This window comes from Mustelus asterias, chromosome 14 (assembly GCF_964213995.1).
Source record: "Mustelus asterias chromosome 14, sMusAst1.hap1.1, whole genome shotgun sequence".
Taxonomy (NCBI): domain Eukaryota; kingdom Metazoa; phylum Chordata; class Chondrichthyes; order Carcharhiniformes; family Triakidae; genus Mustelus; species Mustelus asterias.
The window spans coordinates 62129784-62156660 of record NC_135814.1 but is presented as its reverse complement, the minus strand read 5'-3'; the positions used below and the strand labels follow the sequence as shown (position 1 = coordinate 62156660).

Genomic DNA, 26877 nt, shown 5'->3' with positions numbered 1-26877 from the left:
AATCTACACAGGTTAGATAATATAGGGAAAAAAGTCTAATGAGATAATAAGAATACTTTCTACATGATTATTTTGTGTTTAAATACCTTGATTCAAAATGGTGGCTGCCAGTAATTTTCTTCAAGTTAAATTAATCTGAATATAAATTTGACAGTGGCAGGAGCCAAAAAACAGCCAATCCTAAATCACTTCAAATGATTATATTTTCACACCTCCTAAATGTCTAATTTGATACTAATCGGAAAAGCTGATGGATTGGTGATTAATCCAGTCTTGAAGGGAGAAAAAAATAACTTAAATTGTCATAGCTGAGAACTATTTTGAAAATTGAAACAGAATGGAGGTGGGACAGCAAAATAAAAAGTAGCCTGCATGCCAGTCTGCCATTTCATTTCCCGACTCTGATGACTTTCCTGAGGATAGGGCAGGGTAGGTGGTGGGGAAGTGAAGTTGCCTGCCTCGTTAATTGGCCATGTTGAAATCATTGGGGACCTCGTTAAGTGCCTGCCTTTTGACTTGCTGAGATTTTCGTGGGGGCGGGTGGCTTTGAAGCTGACCAGTTAGTTGCAACCTGATGTGAACAGAGGTAGCAGCATTGTAAGTTTGATACCAAAAAATGAAAGTTTGGATCACAACGTCCTGAGCAGCAATGAAATTTCAAAAAACCATCTTTCCCTGCCCTACCCCATAACCCAGCTCTCCAATAGCCCTGACCACTTGAAAGATGAAGATCTGCTTACTTTTTAAGTCCACAGACAGACAACAGCCACAGCAATAGGTGCCACTTCAGACCACGTCGTGGTCCACTTCCCTGATGTCCAGCCTCCATTCCCCCCCCCCACACCGCCTCCAGCTGCAAACTGGATGATTAAAACTCCGAACCTGTAAAAATTATGCTTTACTGCAGGCTGGCATCAAGAGCAGGTCTGAGACCTGGACTTGAACCTGATTCCTACCTCCAATGGAAAACCAGGCCCCTGATGTTGGTTCTCCTGACCCAAAGGGGTGAGAACAGTTGATTCAAACTGCTTGAACTGTCAAAATTCATTTTAAGCATGATCTTATAATTTGATGCCCGTGGCAATGGCAAATTGTGAACACTATTTACCAAATGTAGACAGCTGTCGATGATGACTGAGGACGGTGCAAGTGGTTGGGAATGTAAATTAGTTCCTTCTCTACATTTGATGTCAAAGTAATTGAAGTATAAGAATTGTATCTGTTACATTTATGTCTGGAGAAAAACCTGACATGATCTCCAATATATCAAAAAGCTCTATTTCAAGAAAGATGTACTTGTTAATCTTAAATTCATTTTGCTTCATATCTATTAAATGGCAGTGACTGGACTGGGAGTCATCAGAAAGTTGTTTGGAGAAATTAATGGTGAGATTTTTAGATCCTGCTGAGTGCAAGAACAAAGGCAGGAAAGCGCTGAGAATGGCATTGCAGGCCAGTGTGCCAGTTTCCTGCTGTAATTCCTGCTACTGGTGAGCTGGCCAAAGGCTGGTTCTAGAAACCTGCCCAATTCGACAGTAACACTAATTTTAAGCTTGTTAACAAGCTCGCTGAGAGGTCGTAGTGCACCAATTTGGGACCTTGGTGGGGGTTCATAGGTTGTATTTGGGTCAGGACCATACCAGGTGCATAGAATCATAGAATCATACAGTGCGTGGAGGTGGTAAAAGGGAAGCATAACTAAGAGACATAGTCAACCATTGACACAAAGGTGCCATTGGATGTGCACAGCTTGTGGGGAGAGTGGTCCAAAACAGACTTGGAAATTGCAGTGTTGTCATCCTCATCAAAGGGACATGGGTAAAGGTGGGAGTAAGGTTTTCAGACATTAATTTCAGCTGAATGCAAGGAGGGTAGCTGCTGGTAATGGGAACTTGGATTTTAGGTCTAGTGGAGATAAGGAACAACATCCTCTGCAGAAGAGACAGAGCCCGAGGCCTCAGGAGTGATGTGGGAGAAGGAAGGCAATGGAGGCTACAGTCTCAGCAGTGGATCCGTTTCCAAAAACAGAGCTACCTGTAGTGTTGGAGAGTCAGTGCCGAAGGAGACTGCAACTCTCCAGACAGGTTGTCACAGAGATTTGTGCTCTCGTGGAACATTTCATACCTCACAGCACTGCTTGCTATGCCCTGCAGTTGTGATGCACCTGGAGATCATCTCTTTTCATCATATTAGTCCTCCACCAATTTATAAGTTTTATATTAGATTGTTCCTTCTCTTTATTACTAATTTAAACCTTATGCTGCAATGATCTTATCCAGATGTTTCTCATAGAAACCTAGGGTTGGATTTTATGGCCCTCAGCCTGGTGTGTTTTAGTCAGGGGAGCATGTAAAATATGTTGGGTGCCCACCATCTTTCCACTCCTCCCCAACCTATTTCCCATAATATGAGGATGAGTAAGTGGCCCAGTAGACTGCCCACCTTTTGGCCTATTGAGACCCTTAACTATCCAATTAATTGACAATTGAGGACTTTAATCTGCCTCCACTGCCAGGACATACTTCTCTCCGATAGCTATCACTCTTCTCCCTGCACCTCCTTACAGATCTGGCAGTGTCCACCAGGGCTCTGACCCTGCCAGGATTGCTCGAGCTGCTGGGCAATCAGATTGGCCAGCAGCTCTCTAGGGGGGGACTTCCTGCCCAGAACCCTGAATTTGTTTAGTCTGTAACTAGCGTATTATCGCTGCAGGCCAGGCTTTCCAGGAGACGCTTCTTCCCCATAAAATCCTGTCCTTGGTCCAACTTGTTTCCCACTGTCACATTCAGAAATACCTTCTTTCTAGTTGGGCTGAATTCATTCTAATCAATTCCTCCCCCTCCTTACCCTTTATACTAACATTGTCTCAATCAATATTTGGCTAATTAAAGTCCTCCAGTTTCTCAACTCTATAGTTGTGCATCTCTGTGATTTCCCTGTAGATCAGTTCCTCTATCTCATTCATGATTTGGACACTTATAAAACACCTTAAGTAGCATGATTTTATCTTTTTTGCTTCTCAACTGTAACCCTTCCTCAAGGAAATCCTCTTTCCAATACTACAATGTCTTCCACAATCATTACTACCATAACTGATCCCATTTTTCCTTCTGCCTTTTCTGAGTGCTTTATATTCTTGTATGTTAAGTGTCCAGTCCTCACGATTTTTAAGCCATGTTTCTGTTTCTACATCATATTATCAGACTGCTATTTCTGCTTGTAGCTCACCAACCTTATACACCACACTTTGTGTTTATGTGTATGCATTATGATGTATCCTTGTTTCCTACCACACTGCCAATACCAGCATGTCATTTATCACAGTTTGTGTTGTAAATATATATATTTCCCTACGTTCTTTGATAGGTAAAGCAGCAAAGATGCAGTTCTCTTTGTCTCTAGTAGATCATAAAACTTAACATTATTTGCTGCATCTTTCTTTTAGCTTAGCTATCCAACTAAGCTGATGCAAACATTAAAATATAGGTAGTCTTTAGGCTATTGACTGTGAAATTCACAAAAATTAACTCTGCTCTTCACCCCAACACCAATTGTGCCACACCAAGTGGAAGAAAACTGTAGCAGAACTAAACCGTATACACTCTAGCAGGAAGTGCTGGAGCCTAATCCGTCGCCTTGGAGCAACTCAAAAGCCACCCTTCAAAACCACCCCTCGGTTACTCCCAACCATGTCTCCAGCCACCTGCTTGCCATAACCCAAGGCACCCTTGGACAAAAACACCAAAGGAAATATCCAGGGTGAACTAAGACAACATAATCAGCAACACAGAGAAGATATCAGCCTGCAGAGGTTGCAGAACTAAAGAAGGTCCTACAGGGCTTGAAGCACATGTAGCAAGGCAGCAGGATATGACAATATCACGCCAGAATTTATGAAACACCTGGGACCCCAAGCTCTTGCCTGCCTGACCCGGTTTTACGCGATGGTCATAAATTCCAATACCATTCCAAAGAAATGGCAGACAGCAAAAGTCATTGCCATACCAAAACCCATAAGACCATAAATAGGGACAGGAGTAGGCCGTTCATCCCCTCAAGCCTCCTCTGCCATTCAATAGGATCATGGCTGATTCAACATTCCTCACTTCTACTTTCCTGCCCTTTCCCCATAACCCTTGATTTCCTTCTTGATCAAAATCTATCTATTTCAGCTTAAAATATATGCAATGAATCTGCCCCCACAGCTCTCTGTGGCGATGAATGCCAAAGACTCACAACTCTGAGAAAAGAAATTCCACCTCATCTAGTCTTAAATTGATGCTCCTTTATTCTGAGACTATGCTCACTGGCCCTAGATTCCCTCATGAGGCAAAACATCCTCTCAGCATTTACCCTGTCAGGCTCCTTAACAATTATATGTTCCAATGAGATCACCACTCATTCTTCTAAATTCCAATGAGTAGAGTCTCAACCTGTTTAACCTTTCCTCATAAGTCAAGCCATCCCTCCATACTGAGGGTCATCCTAGTGATCATTCTCTGAACTGCCTCCAATGAAATAATATCTTTCCTTAAATAAGGGAGCCAAAATTGCTCACCTGGAAAAGACTTGCAGCTAGCTACGGTCTAATCTCTCCCCTGTTGGTCCTACACAAAATCCTTGAACGCCTCATCCTTCGACGTATATACCCAATCGTAGAAGAAGTTCTTAGTGTTGGCCCAGCTGGTTTCTGCAAGGACCGCAGCTTAGGGGAACAGCTTCTTGCCTTTACCACTTGCATTGAAAACGGCTTTCAGAAAAACTTGAAGATAGGTGCTGTGCTCCTTGACCCCCACAGCCGTTTATGACACCGTTTGGCACACTGGTCTCCTGAAGCTGTCGTAGGTCCTCCCCTCCTGGGTGACTAAAAGCATCGGAACAATCAAAGGTTCGGAGTTCACCTTGGACAGGCAAAAAGTACATGGAAAAGACAAACCAATAGACTTCTGCAAGGTTCAGCGCTGAATCTAACCCCGTTCAACTTGTACACAAATGATCTACCAAAAATTACCTCCAATCCATAGACTCAGCAGAGGCCTATCTGCACTCTACACAGCAGGACTGGAAGAAGCTGTTTGGTTTAGGGACTTTGCATTTGCTGAATAAAAGAAAAACCTCTTATGGACAGCAAATACATTTCGGAGAGATGAACAAGTGGATTATCTACCAGTTGGTAGGTTTTCTGTAGTGTGGTCCTAAATTCCACTAATGTGAAAATGTCACTAACCTACCTACGTTTATCCCAAAACTTTTGTTGGAGTGCTGGAAAGCCTGAAAACTACCACTCTTGGCTTGTCATTTCTCATCCATCCTTTGAAAGACAACCATTAAGTATGAACCTTGCCTTTTATCAGTTTGTTCATGGGATGTGGACATTGCTGGCTAGACCAGCATTTATTACCCATACCCTAATTGCCTCTGAGAAGGTGGCAATGAACTTCCTCCTTGAACTGCATTTTTCCACCCCAAATCAGATGGTAACACTTGGGATTTCGTGGTCTCTTAACTGTCAATTGCAGATTGTACCAGTCAAGTATCCTTCCTTCCCTCCCAGTAATTTTTCAGGTACTCCGCATTATTCAGTTAATAGAGATTTGATTCTTTTTATGAGTATAATATTTGAAGCAATCAAGTGCAAGTGTGACATTCACTTATGTGACATTTTGGGGAGATAAAGAGTAGCACAGTATGCATGCAAGACATTTAATTATATTGTTGGTATAAACAACAAAAATAAGTTAATTACTGGAAAACTATCCCTGTCACTTGAAAGTGTTGCAGTATCAGGATGTGCACCTGTGAGTAAAATTTCCAATAAATGCTTATATGATTGTAATGACCACCTCAAATATTCCAAACATTTTTTTTAGATCTGTAGGAGTAAATTTGTTATCAACTGGAACGCAAGAGTGCTATCTCTTTTTAATGTATATAATGAAGCATTGAACACAGGGTTCAGATGTTTAATTTAGGCTTTGTGTTATAATAGCTTCAAAATGTTAACTGGTACGAATAATAAAGCTTAAATTTTTAATTTGCTTTCATAAATATTTTACTAGATCAAATTTGAATGCTTTTTTTTTATCTGCAGAGCATAACCCTTCTAAGTTATTCTGGTGGCGTAAAGACATTCGAGGAGATAAGAATTAAGATGCATTGTGTTTTAGGCTGACACCAAATTAAATGCTTTCTGAAACAATGTATGAAAATCCAGCACAAGAGTTTATATATTTCAGATTATGAACTTCAAAGCCTGCACACTTTTAGCTCATTGTATAACTGCTTACTTAGCAATTAATTTTGTGGGCAGAATGTTGCTTAGTTCTATTTTGACTGATAATTAAGAGAAATAACCAAGATTAAACAGTTAGTATTAACATAGTTTTTAGAAGAATTTCAGATATGCTTGAGTAGTAAGTCATTACAACACATTTATCAGCTTGGATATGGGAGACATTAACAGCCTTATGAATATGCATGTGTCTGGTTAATTAAGTTAATTGTTCTGCAGAAGTGCTCACACTTCCAAGGACAATTTTTAAAACAATTTCTGCTTGATACAATCATTAGTCATGCTTTACCTGAACTGTTAAAACCTTTGTCTTCAATTTAATCTTGTCGTGGTTTGAGTTGAGAAGTTGCTATCAAATGGGACAAAACGGATGGGACCCCATTGTTTCTTCCATTTTGATATCAACTTACTTTTTGCTCCTTAGTAAAATGGGTGCAATCAGATTTTCTTTATAATGCATATATTAATTAATTTATCAGCACCCATGTTGAGTAGTGTCATTTTTGCTGTTCTGAGATTGTTCACAGTGGTTTGAATAGAAAATTAACTACCCATCTCTTCCCATGCTCAAGCTGTTCAATCTCTGTAACACAGTTGTGCAGTCTGTCCAGGTAGGACCAGCATTCAATATTTTTTCAAAATATGTGGCATATGGAGATTCCCTGAGAACTAAGATACTGACAAGTATCTGCAGAGTCATTTCATTAGGGCACAGAAAATCTGTGGGCTGAAAGATCACATCAGTCATGCAGCATTTTTAGTCATTGTGAAATTCCCAATTCCTCCAGTGGAGCAGTCAGCCAAATTTGGGAATGTATAAATTACAGCACCCGAAATAAAATCTGCATGTGTTTTTTTAATGCCCTCATGCTTATATCTTCCAGATTATAGAATTTATGTTGTTAATATTTTTAATTATTGTAAAGTCCACAGGGAAAACCTAGGTTATATGATTAGAATAATGAAGAAAATCTTTTAATGTTTATATTAGCATTTTCTTTAAAGCCATATGAAGTAATACTAAAGCTTTGTACAATTCTGTTAGTTGGCTGAATGTTTTGATGAATAGAAGATTTTCACAGAAGGAAAGCATCTAACCCAAAACAGGTAGCAGAATGGTGTAGAACATTATAGCACAAATTTGAGGCAGTGCTGAATGATGGGATGAATGCTTATGAATGAAATCATCCTTTACGGTGAATTTTCAGTTTCAGTTGTTTTGCTGGGCAAAGATGGAGGTTGAAAGCGGGTTGGCTGCACACTACTACATTTTCTACTTGGCTTCAAAGGCAAGTAATTTGGAGAATGTAAAGCAAATCCTACCATGAAAATACCACTAATATAGGTAGTTTTAAGCAGAACTGTCAAAATTTATTGAATATATTTTCTTACACACGAGTCTGGATTTAACGGGACTCTAGAATCCTGCCCTCCTACCTCCACTCCTCTGGCAAAAAAGGTGGGGGCAAGCCCGTGTCCACTTTGGCTTTGCAGGCACTTAATACTTGGAGGGGCATTAATTGTTTAAGATGGGACTTCCAGCCCCATCTGGGCAGCAAATCACACTCTGAGAGCTAAAGAGAGACCAAAGAGAAAATCTTAGCAGGTCTGGCAGCATCTGTAAGAAGAGAAAAGAGCTGACGTTTCGAGTCCAGATGACCCTTGTTACACTCTGAGAACTGCCAACTAATCAAATGACTGGTAGGTCTCTGCACCCAACAGCACCACTGGGATTAGTGGCTGCTGCTGAGACTACAACAGCCCTCAATGCTGAGGAGCCAGAGTCAGAGGAAAGATAATTGGGGGAGGGGGTATCACCAGGGTAGACAAGCCAGATGGAGGAAACGAACCGGGTGGTGTAGGGGTGAGCAGTGATCAATGGGGCGTTTTAAGGAGATACGCCCTTCCCATTATACTTGCCTGCCTCCAGTCTGCACAGATGGAGTTGCTGGGCTGAACGGTTGGCATAGACCTCCCTTATTGTTGGTTAAGTCCTCAAAGTGACAGGATGAGGTAATGGCCATTTAAGGGCCTCAATTGGTCCACAGACAGGTGAGCAACCTGACACCATCCTGTTGAAATTGCAGCTGGGACAAGGAAGCAATGGGCATCCATGGCCTGTACAACCGCCGTAAAATTCAGACCTTGGAGATTTTCAGTGATATTTTTATTCCTGATCATTCTCAAGTAATGCGTTTTTTATTTTAAAGGAAAAACTGTCTCCCATATTTATTTCTAATAACTGAGGTAAATCTTTACAACCACGCACTTGATGTAATGAAATCATAAACCATCTTTGTTAAATAGGTACAATTCTGTTCAGGCTAATGGACATTAGAAGTATTGGCCTTTACTGTATTAGCTCTACAAACTTTGAGCACCATGGAGGTTTATCAAAACGTTGATGCAAGCTTTGCAGGGTGGATTATATACTCCACAACAAAATAACAAGTATTGATTTTGTTTGTAAAACATTATTTGTATTTGATTAAGAACGCCATATCCCCGGGGTAAAGCTACCTTTTCTTCAACTATCCAGGTTTCCCTGAATGACTCTGTGTGTATTTGCAGCCATATGCTGTGTTATGCAACCAGACAGAAAGGCGAGATCCCAGTTTCAATCCCATTTGGTGTTCAGTCGTTGATCTCAGATGGTGAACAGTGAGGGACGTGAATTACCTTGCCAGCTTCTAAATCCTGCTGTAAGGCTGAAATATGGATTAGAAGTCCTATTCAGCCTCTTTCAATTGGCCGTAAGTGGCAGTTGACTATTTGGATTTGCTACCACCCTGTGCAGGTAGATAGCCCTGCCAATCCCCATTTCATCTCTTCAAAAATGGCCTGAGGTGGAATGGAGTTGGGGAACCAGCATGTCAGCTAGTAATGCTATTTTTAACACTTGCCCATCTGTACTCCGGCCCTCGAGCGGTCTAATAATCAAATCCATGGTGTTTGTTAAAGACAGCGCCAACCTTCAATTTCTGATCCTTGAAGATCAAGTATCCTGTAGTATCTTTTACTGGTATTCTGTATCCATCTAATTGTGCTCACGAGGCTATGTCCCTTTATTTTGAAAATATGATTTTGAACTTTTAACTGACTGGAAATTTTGAAATTTGAAACAAAACAAAACCACATATTACAAAATGCAAGACCATCTTCCAAGGTGAAAGTGAAAAAACAATCAACTCGGGAGTGTGAAAAGAGAAACATTTCCTATAATTTAGAAACCCATCCCTGTACTTTAGTGTCTCTTCCTTAAACAAAGTGCTGGATATTAAAGCAATGGCTACCACAGACAGACCTACTCATAACCCCTTGGAAATACATAATATGTGAAATATTTCAAGGCCAGGCTGTAGTCACTACAGAGAGATTGCAAGAAAGCTTCCAGCAAAGGAAACAGACTGAAAGCTGAGCTCTCCCCCTTTCTTTCTTTTGGAACAAGTATATTACCTGGTTTGGAAGTCAACTTTACTAGAAATCTATCAGCAAACCAAGATCTCGGAATGATTGCAACATCTTCTACACCGAACCACATCCACAAAACCAGCTAATCCAAATCAGCCGCAACATTTAAGAATCACTCCTCAATGACAATCAAAGGACACTTAACCATATCCGAACATATGAATTCGGAGCAGGAATAAGCCACTTGGCCGATCAAGCCTGCTCTGCCAATAAGATTATGGCTGATCTGATTGTAACCACAGCTCATTCCCACTTACCCCCGATAACCTTTCAATCCCTTACTTATTAAGCATCTATCTACCTCAGCCTTAAAAATATTCAAAGACTCTGCTTCCACCTCCTTTTGAGGAAAAGAGTTCCAAAGACTCACGACCATATGAGACAAAAAATTCTCCTCATCTCTTTTAAATGAATGACTCCTTATTCTTAAATAGTCACCCCTAGCTCTAAATTCTTCTATAAGAGGAAAAATCCTTTCTGCATCAAGATTCCTCAGTATCTTATATGTTTCACCAAATTTCAATCAAGTACATTCTTTTATTGGACTCCCTTATTACTGATACCTTTTGATTTGATTTATTATTGTCACATGTATTGGTATCCAGTGAGAAGTATTATTTCTTGCGTGCTATGCAGACAAAGCAAAGTTCATAGTGTACATAGGGGAGAAGGAAAGGAGAGGGTGCAGAATGTAGTGTTACAGTCATAGCTAGGATATAGAGAAAAATCAATTTAATATAAAGGTAGGTCCATTCAAAAGTCTAATGGCACCAATTTTTACAGATGCACCAGAAAAAGCATCCTTTCTGGATGTATCACAGTTTGATAGGGCTCCTGCTCTGATCAAGACCACAAAAAACTGCAAAGGGATACAACTGCTAGACTGGGTCTGCAGCAGGTGGTGAAGGAACCAACAAGAGGGAATAACATATTTGACCCCTCATCCTGACCAATCTGCCGGCTGCAGATGCATCTGTCCATGACAGTATCGGTAAGAGTGACCACCGCACAGTTATTGTGGAGATGAAGTCCCGCCTTCACATTGAGAATAACCTCCATCGTGTTGTGTGGCACTATCACCGTGCTAAATGGGACAGACTTCGAACTGATCTAGCAACTCGAGACTGGGCATCCATGAGGCACTGTGGGCCATCAACAGCAGCGGAACTGTACTCCAGCACAATCTGCAACCTCATGACCCGGCATATCCTCCAATCAATCATTACCATCAAGCCAGGGGATCAACCCTGGGGCTAAAAGGTTATCGGGGTAAGTGGGAATAAGCTGTGGTTACAATGGAGAGTGCGGGAGGGCATACCAGGCGCAGCACCAGGCATACCTAAAAATAAGGTGTCAACCAGGTGAAGATACCAAACAGGACTACTTGCATTCCAAATGGAAAAAAAACAGCAAGTGATAGACAGAGCTAATGGATTCCCACAACTAACGGGATCAGATCTAAGCTCTGCAGTCCTGCCACATCCAGTCGTGAATGGTGATGGACAATTAAACAACTCATTGGAGGAGGAAGCTCCACAAATATCCCCTTCCTCAATGATGGAGGAGCCAATCACATCAGTGCAAAAGATAAGGCTGAAGCATTTGCAGCAATCTTCAGCCATAAATGCTGAGTGGATGATCCATCTCAGCCTCCTCCGGTGGTCCCCAACATCTCAGATGCCAGTCTTCAGCCAATTCAATTCACTCCACGTGATATCAAGAAACAGTTGGAGGCACTGGATACTGCAAAGGCAATAGGCCTTGATAACATTCCGGCAATAGTACTGAACACTTGTGCTCCAGAACTTGCCGCTCCCCTAGCCAAGCTCTTCCAGTACAGTTACAACACTGGCATCTACCCAACAATGTGGAAAATTGCCCAGGTATGTCCTGTACACAAAAAGCTGGGCAAATCCAACCCAGCCAATTACCGCCCAATCAGTCTACTCTCGATCATCAGTAAAGTGATGGAAGGGGTCATCAACAGTGCTATCAAGCAGCACCTGTTCAGCAATAACCTGCTTAGTGATGCCCAGTTTGGGTTTCCTTAGAGTCACTCCTGATCTCATTACAGCCTTGGTTCAAACTTGGACAAAAAAGTTGAATTCCAGAGGTGAGGTGAGAGTGACAGCCCTTGACATCAAGTCTGCATTTGACCAAGTGTGGCATCAAGGAACCCTAGCAAAACTGGAATCAATGGGTATCAAGGGACAAACACTCCGTTGGTTGGAGTCATACCTGGTAAATAGAAAGATGGTTGTGGTTGTAGAGGGTCAGTCATCTGAGCTCCAGGACATCACTGCAGGAGTCCCTCAGGGTATGTCCTGGGCTCTAGAATCTTCAGCTGTTTCATCAATAACCTCCACTCATCATAAGGTCAAAAGTGGGGATGTTCGCCGATGATTGCACAATGTTCAGCACCATTCGCAACTCCTCAGATACTGAAGCAGTTCATGTTCAAATGCAACAAGATCTGGACAATTTACAGGCTTGGGGTGGCAAGTAACAATCGCCCCACACAAATGCCAGGCAATGACCATCACCAATAAGGGACACTGTAACCACTGCCCCTTGACATTCAATGGTGTTACCATCACTGACTCCCCCACTGTCAACATCCTTGGGGTTACCATTGACCAAAAACTCAACTGGACTCACCACATAAACACGGTGGCTACAAGAGCAGGTCAGAGGCTAGGAATACTGCGGTGAGTAACTCACCTCCTGACTCCCCAAAGCTTATCCACCATCTACAAGACACAAGTCAGGGGTGTGATGGAATACTCCCCCCTTGCCTGGATGAGTGTAGCTTCAATAACACTCAAGAAGCCTGACACCATCCAGGACAAAGCAGCCCGCTAGATTGGCACCACATCTACAAACATTCAAGAAGGCAGCTCACCTCCACCTTCTCAAGGGCAATTAGGGATGGGGAATAAATGCTGGCCAACCAGCGACGCCCATGTTTCACGAATGAATTTTAAAAATCAGGGAAGAAGCTGTTTGTGAGTTGGTTGGTACATGATCTTAGACTTTTGTACCTTGTTCCTGATGGAAGAAGGTGGCAGAGAGTATGATCGAGATGCGTGGGGTCCTTGATTATGCTGGCTACTTTTCCAAGGCAGCGGGAAGTGTAGACTGAGTCAATGGATGGGAGGCTGGTTTGCAGTACAGGGGTGTTTAATTCCATGCACAGAAAATGCTAAGACATTTTCCAAGGCAGCGGAAAGTGTAGACGAAGTCAATGGATGGGAGGCTAGGTTGCATGATGGACTGGGCTACGTTTACAACCCTTTGTAGTTTCTTGGTCTTGGTCAGAGCAGGAGCCCTACCAAGGTGTGATACATCCAGAAAGGATGCTTTCTCTGGTGCATCTGTAAAAATTGGTGAGAGTTGTAGAAGACATACCGAATTACCTGTGTGTAACATCACATTTTTATTTATTTTCTCAGCCTAAGTCGTGAATCAAGAAAACCTTGTTTTATTGGTTCCTTATTGCTCAATAGTTAAATACATTCTCATTTGGAAAAGGTATACCCTCATGAAAAGAACCTTTGTAGTGAAAAACTGAGGAGGCTAAATTTAGGGGTGCCAGTTCAGTCTTCCTCATTTGATCATAACATTGCTGAAAACATAAACCGAAGAAACGCGTGTAAGAGGAGTCTTTAGCAGTTGGGTGCTTTATACTTTTAACACTAAAATGTACTATCTTAGTATGCATTTGTCTTAAGTAGGCAAACTGTGCTGCATTTTTGTGGAAATACAAAATCCTATGTGCCCCTTCCCGCCTTCAGATACGCTGATGGGGAAATGTAAAATTCATTCCATATGAAAAGGATAATTGAAAAGACCAGCATTTATATTTGTGTTTCAGTTATTAAAACATAGTAAATGTTATATTTTTCAGGTTCCACTAATGTCTTAGCATTTTCTGTGCATGGAATTAAACATCCCGGTACTGCAGCAATGCATATCATCATGGGTATGTATTTCTTGCACTTCCTATGCTTTAAACCTTTAGATATTATTGCCATTTTAAAGAAAAAACACATTTCAAGTGTAATTCCACAGTACTATTCACTAGCATCACCATGCACAAAGTCCTGGATTCTTCAGCTTACACTTTGCTGCAATTTTGAATTGCATGTAGATTCATAGAATCCCTACACTGCAGAAGGAGGCCATTCAGCCTATCGAGCCTGCATCGACAATAATCCCACCCAATGCCATATCTCTGTAAGCCCACGTATTTATCCTGCTCATCACCCTGACACTAAGGGGCAAGTTTGGATGGCCAATTAACCTAACCCAACCTAATCTTTGCCAATGATTTGTCTGATATTTATGTGCTGCAAGCATGGGGTGGGATTCCCTACCTCCCCGCAGCGTGTTTCTCGCGGCAGCAGGCAGCATGCCATTGGCTGGCGGCAGGATCTTATGGTCCCGCTGCTGTAAATGGAATTTCCCATTGACTCCAAACATTCTGCTGGGAAACCCGCAGCGGGTAGTGCCATCGGTGGAACAAGAAGATCACACCGGCCATGGTTTTTTACCAAGGTTTGTCTTTCAGTCACTATGGCTGGGATTTTCTGTCCTCTTGTGAATTCAGTAAGAAGTTTAACAACACCAGGTTAAAGTCCAACAGGTTTATTTGGTAGCAAAAGCCACCTACGTGGCTTTTGCTACCAAATAAACCTGTTGGACTTTAACCTGGTGTTGTTAAACTTCTTACTGTGTTTACCCCAGTCCAACGCCGGCATCTCCACTCTTGTGAATTGCCATGGGTGGGACAGAAATTCTGACAGACAGCTAAAGATCTGTTGACTTCAGGTGCTAATTTGTGCCGGAATGGAATATCCTGGCCTATATCTCTTGATTTATGTTCAAAATAGGACAGGATTAGCAAATGATGAATTTAATAACTCATACCATTGCAGACTAAGCATTATTTTTGGACTATTATTTAAGAGGATAAAAATTTCCAAAATCACAGAACCAATGAGAGAGGCTATAACAATTGTATTCAATATTTGTATACCTTTAATGAATCTGCAAAGAAACACTTTTTTTTTCATTCATTCTTTGGATGTCGGCATCACTGGTCGGCCAACCTTTATTGCCCATCCTTAATTTCCCTTGAGAAGCTAGTGGTGAGCTGCCTTCATGAATGGTTGCAGTCCATGTGGTATAGGCACACCCACAGTGCTGTTAAGTGTGCAAGTTCCCGGATTTTCACACAATAACAGTGAAGGAATGGTGATATATTTCCAAGTCAGGATGTTGTATGGCTTGGAGGAAAACTTCCAGGTAGTGATGTTTCCATGTGTTTGCTGTCCTTGTCTAGATGGTTGTGGTTATGGGTTTAGAAGGTGCTTTCTAAGGAGCCTTGTGAGTGCCTGTATTTCATCTTGTAAATGGTACATGCTCCTGTTACTGTGTGTCAGTGTTAGAGGGAGTGAATATTTGTGGGTCGGGTGCCAATCAGCAACTGCTTTGCCTTGGATGCTGTCAAGCTTCATGAGAATTAGTTAACAGACAGGAAGATAAGGATCAAGCAGTATTTTCACGTTGATAAGCTGTTGCTAGTGGAGTAGCGTAAGGATCAGTGCTGCAACCTGAGCTATTTACAATCTATTTAAATGTCTTAGATAAAGATACAGAGTAATGTAATTAAGCTTGCTGATGATACAAAGCTATGTGCAAATGCAAACTGCGAGGAGGACACAAAGAGGCTTCAAAGAGATATAGACAGGTTAAGTGAGCGAGTAGCAAAGTTGGTGATGGAGTATAATGTGGCTAAATATGAGGTTATTCACTGGTCGTAAGAATAGAAAAGCAGAATATTAAAAGGTGTGAAACTTATAAATGTTGATGTTCAGAGAAGCTTGATTGTGCTCATACAAGGAACATAAAATGTTAGCATGTAGGTGTTGCAAGCAATTAGCAAAAACAAATGAATATTAGCCTTTATTGTATGGGGACTGGAGTACAAGAATAAAGAAGTCTTGCTACAATTGTATAGAGCTTTGGTGAGACCACACTTAGAATCCTGTGTTCAATTTTGGTTTCCATATTTAAGGGAGGATAAATGCATTGGAGACAATACAGTGAAAGTTCACTAGATTGATCCCAGGAAACTGACTATAATAATCCACTTTAGACCAAGCAAATGGTTTATAAATCCTTAGGATAACTCCTCATGTTTGCAATGAATAGGCTTAAATCTTGCCATGGATACAGGAAACATGATCCGGGTCTGTTTTTGGGTCAAAAATCCACCTCCAAGGAGAAACTGTGCTTAAAATTCAGATTTTCAGGGGGATGAGTCCTTACTTGATATGGGAGGCAGGGTTGCCGGTCCACTGAGAATGAGTGGGCTGGAAGAGATGTGAGTCAGATGAAATATGGGGCTCATTCGAACACTCTAGGACAGCCATCACTGAGGCTGCTGTTTGTCTTGAAAGAGCTTGTTCCAAAGTCTTCCACTGCAACAAAGAAAAGCAAGATGTCATGGGCACTGGAAGTTTGGCTCTCAGGGCATGGCAGATCCTCCTTTCATCGATACAAACCTGGATCTAATGTTGGAGGCCATGAGGGAAAAATAGGAGGTCCTTGACCCGGAACATGGCAGCAGTTGGCCAGGTACAGCAGAGTCACCTCCAAGACAATCATCATCTCACTTTCCTCCTCTTCTGCTCCTCTCTCACTCCTCCTCCTCCACTGATGAATGCCCTCTAGTCCCTGCAAGGCTATACTGTCATTAATTGGATGCACTATCCAGCTCTGGTAAAGAGGACAGCAGTGACCAGTGAGATGCAGTAGTTCTTGAGATACAGCAAAGATTCGCAGCTGGTCTGTGGTATGAGCTAAAAACAAAGTTGTTCATGGCCACGGTGATTTTAACAGCTACTGGCAGGGCATAGCAGCCAGTGCTTCAAAGTCTTTGATGACAAGGCCACAGATGCAAGTGTCCATCAGCCTGGAGAGTGGTATTCTTCTGTGGCACTGGTTCTCAATCACCTCCAAGTGATTCCATTTTCAGTGGTCAATCCTGTGTTGAGCTTCATTGTCTTCTTGCCCTTCTTCATCCTCCTATGTCCTCCTGATGCCTGGTGTTTGCCCTTCCTGCAGAGGGTGCTGTCCCTCATTGTCACTGGACCCAAATTGACAGCACCCCCACTGCTAGCTGGAGCCTTCCTTCTGGCTGGATGGTTGCCCAATTCTCCTTGCCCTCTGCTGTTTGGGGGTTGCTAACACTGTTCAATCAAAGCTTGGGCACTCTTTCTGCCACTTATGGAGCATCAGGGCACCCCATTACCAAATGCCCAGTTTTCCTTTGCCCTACTGACCACCAGGATGATGCCCTGTGACAGCCAAGAGAGGCTGCCACTTTCATATGCTTGCCTTCAGCTGGTGAGTTTCTGCCATTTAAAAATGTAAACCACACCCCATGTTGCCAAGCTTTTTATAATGATTGAATTGACCTTAATTTGGAGGAGAGCGGATTTCCCATCCTGCCTTCCCTCCCCCACCGTACCTTGAAATTGACAATGACCCACGCCCCACAGCGGTATTTTCGAGGAAACCTGCCTGTGTTCTCACTTTCAGAGGACCTCAAAAATACCCCTACTTATAAAGCCAAGGATCACATAAGCCTGTTTAACAGGCTTCTCAACTTGCCCAGCCACCTTCAACGTCTGCGTGCCACACCCAGCTTTCTCTGTACCCCTGGTGGAGAGGAGGTGGGGGGAGGGTGGTGACATCTGGTTGGCTAAAAATTGTAACATTTAAGGTACAGAATATACTTAGTATGGATGCATCAGATCCTGCTTTGGAACTGGGGCAGTCCTCTGGAGGTTTAGAGAGGTCACGGATAAGTTCAAAGGGCAGAGTGAAGAGCATCCTGTGGGTAGCAGGCAGAGAGGAAGGTCTACTCCAAACAGTTCCGTGTTGCTGAGGAAACTGGTGTCAGAGAAGCTCCTCTGTGTTGCTAGGGGTTGGGGCTCAGGGAAGTCCTGGAGCACGGATTACTTTGTGCGCTGAGGAGATTGGGACTCCAGGAAACCTAAAAGCAGTTGTTGGCAGCAACAAAGAACAAAGAAAATTACAGCACAGGAACAGGCCCTTCGGCCCTCTAAGTCTACACCGCCCATGCTGCCCGACTGAACTAAATTCCCCTACCCTTCCGGGGACCATATCCCTCCATTCCCATCCTATTCATGTATTTGTCAAGACGCCCCTTAAAAGTCACTATTGCATCTGCTTCCAATACCTCCCCCAGCAGCGACTTCTAGGCACCCGCCACCCTCTGTGTAAAAAAAACTTGCCTTGTACATCTCCTTTAAGTCTTGTCACTCGCACCTTAAACCTTTGCCCCCCTAGTAATTGACTCTTCCACCCTGGGAAAAAGCTTCTGACTATCCACTTTGTCCATGCCTCTTATAATCTTGTAGACTTCTATCAGGTCGCCCCTCAACCTCCGTCGTTCCAGTGAGAACAAACCAAGTTTCTCCAACCTCTCCTCATAGCTAATGCTCTCCATATCAGGCATCATCCAGGTAAATCTTTTCTGTACCCTTTCCAAAGCCTCCACATCCTTCTGGTAGAGTGGCAACCAGAATTGAACACTATATTCCAAGTGCGGCCTAACTAAGGTTCTATAAAGCTGCAACATGACTTGCCAATTTTCAAACTCAGTGCCCTGGCCGATGAAGGCAAGCATGCCGCATGCCTTCTTGACTACCTTCTCCACCTGTGTTGCCACTTTCAGTGACCTTTGTATCTATACACCCAGATCCTTCTGCCTATCAATACTCTTAAGGGTTCTCCCATTTACTATTTCCTATCTGTATTAGAACTTCCAAAATGCATTACCTCACATTTGTCCAGATTAAACTCCATCTGCCATCTCTCCACCGAAGTCTCCAACCAATCTATATCCTGCTGTATCCTCTGATGGAAGCTAAGACTGTAGAGACTGTAGTCCCATAGAAGCTGGGACTGTACCGATGTTTAGATGCTGGAATATAGCCTGGCCATCACAGGGGGTTGCAGTCTTGGTTGTAGATCAACTTACAAAACAAATACTCCTAAAGCAGATTTGAGAGAGATCTGGAATAATGTGCTTTTTGGGTGAGGATTGTACTTGGGAGGAATAGAGCTGCTTTGTGCTGGGGACCAAACTGCTCTTGGAAGAAGAGGAGCTGAAACCCTTTGTGAGGAGGACAGAGGTTTTAAAGGATATTTGTGACTCACAACTTATTTGGGTGGGTTGTCTTGGAGAACCTGTCTTGATCGTGTCTGCCATTTAATAGGCATTTTGTGGTCTCTTAGGGGAAACTCCCTCTGAAGACTGGCAGTGGCAGAGGGGCACTTGGGCATAGCACTTAACTCTCTGCCTCCACCCCCCACCCCTGAGTCCAGGGTGCCAGGTCAGGGAGTCACTGCTGGGATGCCAGGGTGAAGCACAAGGTTGGCACTGCCAAGGAGCAGGGAATGAGGGGACCCCATCTCGGTATGTTGCTCTTGTGAGGGGAGGAGAATCAGATCACCCAAATGCCTGCATAGGGGAGGGGAGGGATGACTGTCTCGCAATGCTGAGATCGGGGTCCCCTTTCGAAATGGCACCCTAATTTCTGTAAAGCCGAGCTGACTGACATGAATTGCAGCATGAATATTTTTAAATGCTTAAGGTGAAAGAATTGTACCTGACCGGTGCTGCCCTATGCCTCTTCCAGTCTATTTGTTGATATCTCCTTTTGGTTTGATGATGTTTAATATTTTGTTGTTAAGTTTGTTGTTTTAATACTGCTACATTTCTGTCTCATTTAGATTTAATGATATACGATGACTTTGCTGTCTCTAAATTTTAACCCACTTTTTATTCCTGGTTTCCTCTTGTGCTTTAGGTAACCTCCAGGAAGTGGATGTTTGCAGCTTTAATAGTCATCACAGGCTGCTTCAATTTGGTTTCTCAGCCATGTTTGGCTTTGGTGGGAGAACCCTGGCCTTAGCAGAAAAGCATCGCTGGATGCCTTCCAACCAGCGGAAAGAGTTCGCTGTTATCAAAACACTGACAAATCTCAAGTAAGAGGGAGTTTTTGGTGTCCAACATGTCTGCTGTCCTCTGCTCAATATAGAAACAAATAAAATAAATTCTTCCTTCAGCTCCAAGTCGGTTCTTTCTACAAATAAATTTAGCCCCTTTGAAAGTTATTATGCATCAATTTGATTTCATCTATGAATAAGAATTGAACGTTATCAGGGGGTTTAATTTCAACAAACAAATCTTTGATGTAATACTTAAATGTGTTTCATGCATTTAGGTCGGAGGTCTGTGAATTATCATTTCTACCAACAGAAAATTCTCATGTGGCATATCAGAAGGGCAAAAGGTAGGTGATGAATAGTTCAACTTGCTTATTAACTTCTTAAGCTTCAGTTAGCCAAATTCTTTCAGATAACATTTCCTGTTAACATGATATTCCATATAAGCCAAGTGAACTATTAGTCCATTCCGAGCAAGGTCATCCACAAGCAAGATTAAATGAGATCCCAGGCCAGAATATGAGCCAGGCAATGGGGAGTGAAAAGGAATGTGGTGGGGAACAGGATAGTCGGGGATAGATACTGTTCTCAGCAACTATGATTGGGCTTTCCAAAGGTCATGTTCTTGCCCACAGCCGTGGTTAAGGACATCTATCTCCTCACAAATGTAGAACTTGAGTGGAGGAGGAGGATAGATTACTGTGAGCCAAGTAGGAACCAAGGACATGGCTAGAATGAGGACTGAGGTTCTGTTGAGGAAGTTTGAGGAACAGAGTTCAAATTAATATGCAGAATCTCAAAGATAATCTCTGGATTACTACCTGAGCCAAGCACAAATTGACATTGTGTCAAACAGATCAGAGACTTAAATGACATGTCAGAATGAATGGCATGGAATTCAAGAGTTTTGATGCATTGGGGACTAGAACTAATACTGGGAAAAGAGTGAGCTGTTCTGTTGGGATATGCTCCACTTAAATCAACTGGCACCTGGCAAATCAAATAACTAGGCAGGTAGATAGCACTTTACGTAAAAAGAGGAGGGTTCAGGTGAGGGAATATTTAGAAATCTAAAGAGAGGAGTCAAGGCCCTAGAGCAATGTAACAATTTAGATAAAGACAAGCAGATAAATGAGAAGAATATTGCAACACTTAATAAGGTCAAATAAGGGAAAATTTGAAATTGAATGCATAAAGCATTCATAACAAGTTAGACAAATTAATGGCACAGTAGAGATAAATGGATTTGACCTAATGGTCATTTCAGAGACATGATTGCATGGTGACCAAGGTTGTGAACTAAAATATTCCAGGATACTCAACATTTTGAAAATAAAGATTAAATGGAAAGATTTTTATAGTTGTTGGGTGGGTGGGTGGGGGGGTGGAGAGGGGGGTGGGGGGGGGGGGGGGCCTGGAGGTGTAGCCATCATAACAAAGAATGACAAAAGGACAATAGTGAGGAAGGCTCTTGGTCCAGAAAAATAAGTTGCATAAAAGTTTAATTGACAATAAGACATATCAAGGGGCAGAAGACACTGGTGGAGCTAGTTTATAGCCCACACCCCAGTAGTAGCTATACTGTTGGACAGACTATTAATCGAGAAATAAGAGGAGCTTTAACAAAAATAATACATTAATTGTGAGGGTTTTTGATCTTTATATAAATTGGACAAATCAAATAGACAAAAGTCATTGGAGAACGATTTGTGGATGCATTCAAGCCAGATTCCAAAAAGAGTGCATAAGAACTTAACTGGGAAATTAATCAAGAGAGGCTATTTTAAATCTTGTTTTCTGTACTGAAACAGAGTTAATTATTCTCATAGTAAGGGATAATCTTGGGAAGAGTGATCATAGTATATAGAATTACACATTCAATTTGAAAGTGATATACATAACTCAAAAATTAGAGTATTGAACTTCAAAAAGCCAATTACATCGGAATAAGGGGAAGGTTGGCTGAGATTGGGAAAACACATATTGGTAGATAAACAATGCAAACAGTTTTTTAAAAAATCAATATTCTCAATAAATTTATTCAATAAATTCAATACATACATTTGCTTGAAAAATAAAAATTCCACAAGAAATGTGACCTATCTGTTGCTAACTAAAGAGGTATTTGATTAAAGAAAAGGAGACTTATTCTCCAGGTTTGCTAGCTCCGATCACAAATCATAATGACCTGGAGAATCAGGCATTGCCGCAAAAACGGATTTTGCACCGGGTGTCAAACCCGTCGCGATGTTCCCACTTCGTTGACCCCGATCGGGTTCCTGTACTGTAAATATAATAAGCGGGTTATAGCCCGATTCAAATAGCTCTTGCTATTCACCCGCATCCCCAGCGGCATCTGCACCGGGCAGGTTTTTGTGCAGGTCCTCACAAGCAAGGAACTGGTGTGTTGGATCCGGAGGGTTGACGAAGCACAACCAACTCCTCAGCAATGGTAGGTATCCCCACCCCAAACAACACCACACAGGCAAGAGTTTTATCCGACCCGATCCCCACTCGGCCCCTCCCAACCCAAACCCCTCCCTCAGACCCCCCTCCCTCAGACCCCCCTCCCTCAGACCCCCCTCCCTCAGACCCCCCTCCCTCAGACCTCCCTCCCTCAGACCTCCCCTCCCTCAGACCCCCCCACAAAGCCCCTCTTCACCCTCAGACACCCTCAGACACCCCCACCCCCACACAGCCCCCCTTTCCCCTCGGACCTCCCACACAGTCCCCTTTCCCTACCAGAACCTCAACTGAGCAACACCTCCCCCACCCAGCTGCCCTTCTGCCCTCAGAACCCTCATTCAGCCTCCCTGCAAGTCACTCGCCTTGGCAGTGCCAACAGTGCACTGCCCCGGTACCCTGGCCTGGCGCCTTGGGCCCCGAAGGAATTCATGGAGGTAGATCCAATGACCATTTGCCCCTCTGCTACTGTCAGGCTGCAAAGGAAGGGTCCCTTCTAGTGTCTGGGGGGTTTGGGTGGGCTCAGGTTGGGGGCAAGGGGCTAGCCTCACCACTGTCCGCCATGATAGGGGTAACATGGCTGGATGCCCCTTCTAACCCTGGCAGATCTAAAGATCACCCCTGGCATGGCGATTTCAGGCAGTTCTGTGATCAGTATCTGCATTCCTGTCAACTGTGAAAATTCTGAAGTGGCCAGGTCACTTTAACTTGCTTGCTCCCTGATCACTTGGTAAGATTTTAAATCATTGCAGCATTCCATTCTGCAGCAGAGATTTTCCTTTCTCCCTGTCAGAAGCTGCAGGTATGAGAGGCATTTTTGAAGTCTTCTGACAGAGAGCGGATGTCAATTTCATGCTGGGGGGGAAGGGGGCAGCTGGTTCCAGTCTGCCCAGCTGTGCACTCAGCCCCAGTGTATGCACGCAGCTTTGATTTGAAGCTTCTGAGGCTTCCCAGCAAGCTGAAACCATTGAAACCCTATCTATTGCATTTGAAGATTTGATCTGTAACAAATTGAACATGCAGTACCTTGTAAAAGATGCAAGTGTCAGCTCAATTGATTTCTATGATCCTCCAGCCACCTGTGTTTATTTTTATTTGCCTTCATGGTTCAATGCACCACAAATACTCCACAGATCCAGACCTCAATGTTGACAGAGTCTAAGCTTGATTGACAGTCTGAGGTTTACCTTCCCCTTTGAAGTTTGCAAAACAGCATGGAAGTTAACGTGACCTGGCCACTTCAGAATTTTCACAGCTGACAGGCAGAAATGGAGATATTGATCACAGGAATGACTGAAATCACCATGCCAGGGGCAATCTTCAGATCTTCCAGGGCTAGAAAGGAAAGTCCAGCCACGTTACCTCCATCCCGGCAGAGACTGGCGAGGTCAAACCCATGCCCCGAGCCCACTCAACCCCCAAGATCGTTGAAGGACTGTTCCTTTGCAGCCTGGCAGCAATCCAAGGGGACCAAGATGCCAGGCCAGGATGTCAGTGCCTGGGGGGAAGTGCACTGTTGGCACAGTGGGGCGGCACAGTGGTTAGCACTGCAGCCAAGGACCCGGGTTCAATTCCCGGCTTGGGTCACTGTCTGTGTAGAGTTTGCACGTTCTCCCTGTGTCTGCGTGGGTTTCCTCCCACACTATGAAAGACATGCTGGTCGGGTGCATTGAGCCAAATAGGCACTGGAGTGTGACGATAAGGGGAATTTCACAGTAACCTCACTGCAGTGTTAATGTAAGCCTTACTTGTGACTAATAAATAAACTTTTACTTTATGCCAAGGTGCATGGCCTGGAGGTGGAAATGGGACTGAGTTGGTGAGGGGGCTAAGAGGAGAGGGGGGCTTCGTGGGGGTCTGAGGGGGACGTGGGCTGAGGGGAAGTGGGGGATCGGTTTGAGTCACTCTCAAGCCTGCGTGGTATGGGGGTGGGGAGGGTTACCTGTTATTTTTGATTGGTGGGGAGGATGCCCTCTTTGGTGAGGGATTGGTAGTGCTCCCCTGCTCGGGGCGGGGTCACCACTTATTTTTTCGAGGGAGGGGTCTGTCCCTGAGCATGGAGATTGGGTCGCTATTTAAAAATGGCAGCCCAGTCTCGGAACAGCAGTGCTGCTGCCAGCTTGTCCGCGATGCATAAATTAGCATCCATCAGGTGGGAGAATCCTACCTGATGTATCGATGCTCCAGGTTTCCCACTGGCATGGGCATTAATCCCAATTTGGGAGAATCATGGCCATAATGTTGCCAAAAAAAGTAACAAGCCTGAGCATTGGGACAGTTTTCGGAACCAGCAGAGGAAAACCAAAAATTGATAATGAGGGGAAAATAGAATGAGAGTAAACTAGTAATATAAAAATGGATTGTCAGAGCTTCTAAAAATATGTAAGAAGGAAGAAAATAGTGGAGGTAAATAAGAACATAAGAAATAGGAGCAGGAGTAGGCCATCTAGCCCCTCGAGCCTGCCCTGCCATTCAATAAGATCATGGCTGATCTGAAGTGGATCAGTTCCACTTACCCGCCTGATCCCTATAACCCCTAATTCCCTTACCAATCAGGAATCCATCTATCCGTGATTTAAACATATTCAATGGGGTAGCCTCCACCACTTCAGTGGGCAGAGAATTCCAGAGATTCACCACCCTCTGAGAGAGAAGAGGTTCCTCCTCAACTCTGTCCTAAACTGACCCCCCTTTATTTTGAGGCTGTGCCCTCTAGTTCTAGTTTCCTTTCTATGTGGAAAGAATCTCTCCATCTCTACCCTATCCAGCCCCTTCATTATCTTATAGGTCTCTATAAGATCCCCCCTCAGCCTTCTAAATTCCAACGAGTACAAACCCAATCTGCTCAGTCTCTCCTCATAATCAACACCCCTCATCTCTGGTATCAACCTGGTGAACCTCCTCTGCACTCCCTCCAAGGCCAATATATCCTTCCGCAAATAAGCGTGTAAAATGTAGCTCTCTTAGAGGATGAGACAGGAAATTGGGATTAAGGAAAGGATTAAACAAATATTTTGTCTTGAGACACAAAACACATACCGGAAATGATGGGACTGATCAGACTCAACAATGGTACTGTGTTTGACTATCAAGATTTAGATTCTTGTTGATGGTCATTGCCTATGTTCTTTTGAAAGGTGTTGCGTTATAACTCAACAAATTACATTGGTATTCTATATTGTGATGTTGCAAAGGATCGGGCAACAATATAGGCAGGGTTCCAAGGCACAACATAGCTACCCAGAAGTCCAAGTCCAATTAATAAACAATTTATTAATTACCCACAGAAAGGCACGTAGCCAAATTCATAGTCATGAAAATGGAAAGGGTTCCAGTTAGTGAGGGGCGGTTCTAGTACTTAGTCAAATTCCAAATTGGGTTGATGCCATCATTTGAATGCTAAACCAATGTGGAGGAGCAGTGAGTATCTATGATGGCATTCTGGATTTCACGTTTATCTGTACTCCGGAATTTTCTATTGCCATCGGATTTCCTCCATAGTAACGATCACTGATGTTCGGAATGAGTTAACAGACCTTCTAATTAAGTCTTAATTTGATGTCAATTATTCAATAGAAGTCACTGATATATAAAGGGGTCACAGGCAGCACTATTTTGTTGGTGGAGAATTGTGAGTGAAGTTGGATCAAAGAAATAAAGGTATTTTGTGAAGAAGCAGAACCCATATCTCCTTTACAGCTACCGTGAGGCTCAAACAACTGGTAGCCTTACCATTAGTCTCATCAAAAATTGGAGGTTATTTTATATTGCTTTCAGAATGGATTTGCTTTTGATGTTGATAAATTTCTTATTTTCCAATTTGTTTTAGAAATGAAGATGAGATGAATGCGATTGAACAATGTAGTGAGTACTGAACGTTAGCTGCAACTTAAAAGCAAATGGATTCCGTGGGTGGAATTTTATCATTTTTCGCACTAAGTGCTAGCTGGGGTGAGAAAAGCAACAGCAGATCACCGGCTACAGAGCTGGCATTTCTCGCTAGATAATCCGGCACGGGGTAGCACAGTGATCAGCACTGCTGCTTCACAGCTCCAGGGACCTGGGTTCGATTCCAGTCTTGGGTCACTGTCTGTGTGGAGTTTGCACATTCTCCTCGTGTCTGCGTGGGTTTCCTTCGGGTCTCTGGTTTCCTCCCACAGTCCAAAGATGTGCGGGTTAGGTTGATTGGCCATGCTAAAAAAAAAATTGCCCTTAGTGTCCTGAGATGCGTAGGTTAGAGGGATTAGTGGGTAAATATGTAGGGATATGGGGGTAGGGCCTGGGTGGGATTGTGGTCGGTGCAGACTCGATGGGCCGAATGGCCTCTTTCTGTACTGTAGGGTTTCTATGATTCTATGAATCCAGTACTTGGTGCAAAGAAAAATGGAAGTAATCCTATGCTGCCAGGGCAGGGCCAGAAAAATCCGGCAATGTCAGGAATCCCGATAATAAAAAATGATGAAGCCCCCCCGCCATGCACAGGGAGACCCCCCCCCCCCCCCCCGCCCCCTCCCAACACACAGGCAGGCTCCTCTCCATAAACACAGAAATCTTCCTCACCATGGAGCTCCCCAGAGGGGGCCCTTCCTTCTCCATTCACCCCC

The 26877-nt window shown here is 43.3% G+C and overlaps 1 protein-coding gene across 1 annotated transcript in view; it reads left to right on the top strand.

Annotated features, from left to right (window-relative positions):
• cerkl (CERK like autophagy regulator) overlaps positions 1–26877 on the top strand; it is a 155016-nt gene that overhangs the window by 124947 nt on the left and 3192 nt on the right. The window contains exons 6-9 of the mRNA XM_078227711.1: positions 13671–13745; positions 19672–19849; positions 20089–20157; positions 26103–26137. Of these exons, the coding sequence (XP_078083837.1) occupies positions 13671–13745; positions 19672–19849; positions 20089–20157; positions 26103–26137 (357 nt within the window). The remainder of the gene's footprint in view (positions 1–13670; positions 13746–19671; positions 19850–20088; positions 20158–26102; positions 26138–26877) is intronic.